The sequence below is a fragment of the Echinococcus granulosus genome (assembly GCF_000524195.1).
Source record: "Echinococcus granulosus chromosome Unknown EG_S00345, whole genome shotgun sequence".
Lineage (NCBI taxonomy): Eukaryota > Metazoa > Platyhelminthes > Cestoda > Cyclophyllidea > Taeniidae > Echinococcus > Echinococcus granulosus.
This window is the reverse complement of record NW_020170725.1, coordinates 6,208-10,173: the sequence shown is the minus strand read 5'-3', so window position 1 is coordinate 10,173 and position 3,966 is coordinate 6,208. Positions and strand designations below refer to the sequence as shown.

At 43.3% G+C, this 3,966-nt stretch overlaps 1 protein-coding gene across 1 annotated transcript in view; it reads right to left on the bottom strand. All coding sequences in view use genetic code 11, as the record gives it.

Moving 5' to 3' along the window:
• Positions 1-3,966, bottom strand: part of EGR_11045 (hypothetical protein) — a gene marked incomplete at both ends in the record, with an annotated part of 13,403 nt that overhangs the window by 5,264 nt on the left and 4,173 nt on the right. Inside the window, one exon of the mRNA XM_024500294.1 lies at positions 1,219-1,349. Coding sequence (XP_024345292.1) covers positions 1,219-1,349 — 131 coding nt within the window. The remainder of the gene's footprint in view (positions 1-1,218; positions 1,350-3,966) is intronic.

Below are 3,966 nucleotides of genomic sequence, written 5' to 3'. Positions count from 1 at the left end.
GTCTCATTATATTTTTGCTAAAACGAAAAGTCACTAAACCCATTGTACTCATTATTAAGAGTTAAGAAATTTGCAGAATGGCAGAGAATTCAGAGCTTACAAAGCTCTACTATACAGGTCACCATTTGAAAAGGCGATGTTAATGAAATTGGTCGTTTGGGGCCCTCTTGATTACCAATGTTACATCGCTGTCAATCTTAGTGGATAAGCAAAGATACTGCATCGTATGACATGTTATTACACCTCTTAGCCGTGTCTCATTAGCTGTCATAACTTAGAGACATGTTGCTGCTTTGTACCCGCAAATGAAATTGGTTAGTGGGCGTTCTTCTCGCTGTGCCGACTTCGATATGGTGACCGACACGAAGAGTTGACAATGGAGCGTACTGGCATTGACACACAGTGGGTAAGATGGGTCCTGTGATGCTTGGATCAGATGTTTAGCTCTTCGTTTGAACTACTTAACACTTATGGCCCCACCATTGTTCTCCTGCTAGGCTGTGTAACTACCAAGCCGATCCAGTAGCCTTCCAGAACTTCTCTGCGTCGTTAATACATTTTGAGGAAAGGCATGAGGCGATGCAGTCCAATACCCATGCTGAGAGCTGTGTAGGGAGAGCTTTTGTCTGTACTAGTTGCGTAAGAGCATTTCGCGCACGAAATCATAGCAGCGGAAATCTAGTAGACTCGTATAAACGCACGTTTTTAAAGGTCAGGGAAAAGCAGTCTGGCGGTCGTTCAAAATCTTTCTTTCTCATCTCCATTGACTCTGGAACATCCACAGTAAAACTATTAGTTCTAAAGAGAGCAAATCAGTCCTTTGTGAATCCTTGTTGGCACCTCTAGGAAACAATAAGCTAGTGGTTTGTGAAGAAGACAATTGCTTTGGCCTAATATCTGGCAACTTTTGCTCAAGGCGAGTGCATCTTATTCGGATAGCCTAGGTTGGATGGAATTATAGGGTAAATCCTCTATAGGCAGATGTCAAGCACATGTCAGCGGAAGAGCTGATTTCGAAACAGTAGGCAATTTGTACTGATTAGGAAGGACCGACCCTACGTTCGCAGGATTTTTACCATGAATCTAAAATACGCTTCAAATGGCATATGCATCCGCACCCATGCACATGCATATAGGGAAATATGCAAGAATTTGGACCATATGAAATAAATATGCATAGATATACTCTAATACGTTTGGATGTCAAGGTATACCCACATAACTTTTGTTGGTCAACTCAACATAATCAGAGCTAGCTGCATAAAAGTTACCGATAGATGAATCCAATCTCTTCTTTAGATGCAGTTCTTCCTTTTCTTTCTCCCAAAGCCGCTTCGTATTTTGCACCACTAAGTTGAAATAAAAAAGAGGAAAGAGTGACATTGAAATCGCTGGACTATAATTCACATATTATTATCCCAGACAACAACAATTTCGACACGCCAAATCATGCGTCAAACACCTCCTAGATGAACACGAATATAACAAAGGCAGTATTTTTCAAAAAGCACGTTTAAAAGAAAAGGATGCTCTTTCTCTCCACAGCAATACACGGATTTCATGTTTGAATAAAGAGGTTAAATAAGGGAAAAACATTAACTGGACAATTGGACAACAGCCAATAGTAGAAGAATTCGGGCCACAAATTCTGATTTCGCACCTGTGTGCGGTGAATGAGTCCCTTGACAGTGATGTGGAATTGGGGAAAGAAGAAAATAAGTAGGTGAAAAGGCATAATCGTGTTGTTGGCTTTGCGTTTGCCTTAGAGGACCTGCACGTGCGCAAGCAGTTCCACAAGCGTCATCTAGTCTCTGCAAATCCCAAGATGCTCCCCACTGGTGTCCCAACACTCACCCATGGGTAACACGCTTCTACCATGACCTCAGTCATAGCCACCAGCAAATGGAAATAAAAATAGAGGAGCACAGTGTTGCATCCTTAGCTCGCCATATATGTGGCCTGGCCTCGAGCCAAAGGCGGGCTTGTAGACTTGCAATAGTGTGTGCTTGAATAGATGAGGCTAGCAATACCGAGCAGCCACCCCGAAGAGAAGACAGAAAATCAGAAGCCACTCTTGTTTCCACCAAATCGGACTTCATCACGCTGGATGGATATTTACTTAATATGGTTTTATATATCATAGCAGGATGTTGCAGCTCAGAATATGAAAATTAGCACGTGGAACCATGAGGTCACTGTCGTTCAAGATGATGTGTCATGGCGTGTAGTTAACAGCACTGCAGTCTCGTCACTTATAAAAAAGACTAGTAATTTTCGAGCTCAGAGTGAAGTCTAACAGGTGTTCCTCATTGCTCTTTACTGCCTAGGTTGCAAAGGTGATCAGCCTGGGATGATCTGTCTTATGCTTCAATTATCACACCCGCATCCAAGTGAGCTGACAGCTGCAGAGAGGCAAGAGTGTGTCACACAACAGTAATCTGTCACAGCAAATTCATTTTCACATTTGCCTAATAATTGGTCTTCTTGTTGACTTTGAATAAGTGCTCGATCATGCGCCCTTTGCAGACGACATTGTGGAGACTCAGCGAAGTTGCTCAGTGCGGCTATTTCCTATGTCAACCACATTTTTCATTGAGGGACTTTTGTATAGGATCCACATTATGCTTTCAGTATTCAACTGCGTATGTGATGTGTATGAGCATTCAAGTGCACCGCAACGGTCCCACCCGTGCACTTCTAAATGTTGTTTTCATGGCACAGGTTTGGTGATGCTTTTAGTGCTACACATAGCCGAGAAATCGGGCTAGGAAATAAAAAGGGACTTCCCTTCATCCAAAATAAAGTGGACAGAAGTCATCAGCGGTGCCTATTATGCAGCAGCTAACTGCAACTGGCAATCGCATCCATTGCAGTCATCGATAAGACTTAGAGCCCAATTCTGGGAGCGTCTTTTAAATGGGTAGACTTAACCTCAATGTAAGGCATTATAAGCCTACTGCAATAAGTGGATGGCAGGCCTAATGATGCCACTCACAAAACTACTATCTTTGAGGTACTTAACTTGCACCACCTGACTACATCAAACATGAGTGGCAGCTCGAGCAAGTATGAATTGGCTTACTGTTAGCGATCGTGCAGGAAGTTTGTGGGGCGGCAACCTGCGTGTAAAAATTCAATTCGCATGTCCACTTTAGTGACTTCCTCAACCTTTCGGATCAACTAACCAATAACTTCACAATAAGCGTTCTTGCTGATGGATCGGTGGTTCGTGAGTGCCATTCCCAGCAATACTGACAGGATGGTGGCGACGCGGGAGCTCAGCCCAAAGGGGAGCTACGAACGACTTTCAGAAGGGGAGATGGGTCTGATGCTATGATTTTCTCAACTTTTAATTTTGGTAACAACTTACTTTGGCGCCCTCCCATTGTTCCTTCACCGGGTGACCAGGACTTCCGTCAAGCCAGTAGCCCCAACCCTCATTACACCTCAGCAATAGATATTCAGCCCAAGCATTATAACTTTTACATCGACGGTCACGCGCGCGACGCTACATATAATCCAACTGTCCAGACGTGTCAACATGAAAGTAGCAAAGCAGGCTCAAGCAGTAAAAGTGAACAAAATTGGCGGAATCCTTATTGTCGGAATGATAATCCAAAGAGAATACGCTAAAGAATGGGTAAGTTTAGCAATAGAGCGCTATTACAGCTTCAACTTCTGTGTATCAACAAAGTTGGCTATTTGTGGTCCCACCGGGTAGAGTGAACTTCTACCAACTTCGTGTATATCATCTATCAAAATTATTTGGACTAATACACTATAGAGGGGTAGATGTTTTATCAATGAGCACCCTTGGAGACATGAAACATGAAAGTTACGTGAGTGAAGGTGTTTGACAGTGGCCTCTCAATAATCTCACGCAGACGAGGACAGAAGTGCAAGTCTCCCTTGCATCTGCCCTAAGCGACCACAGATGCTGCACACTGATTGCTTTAAAGGAGCTGT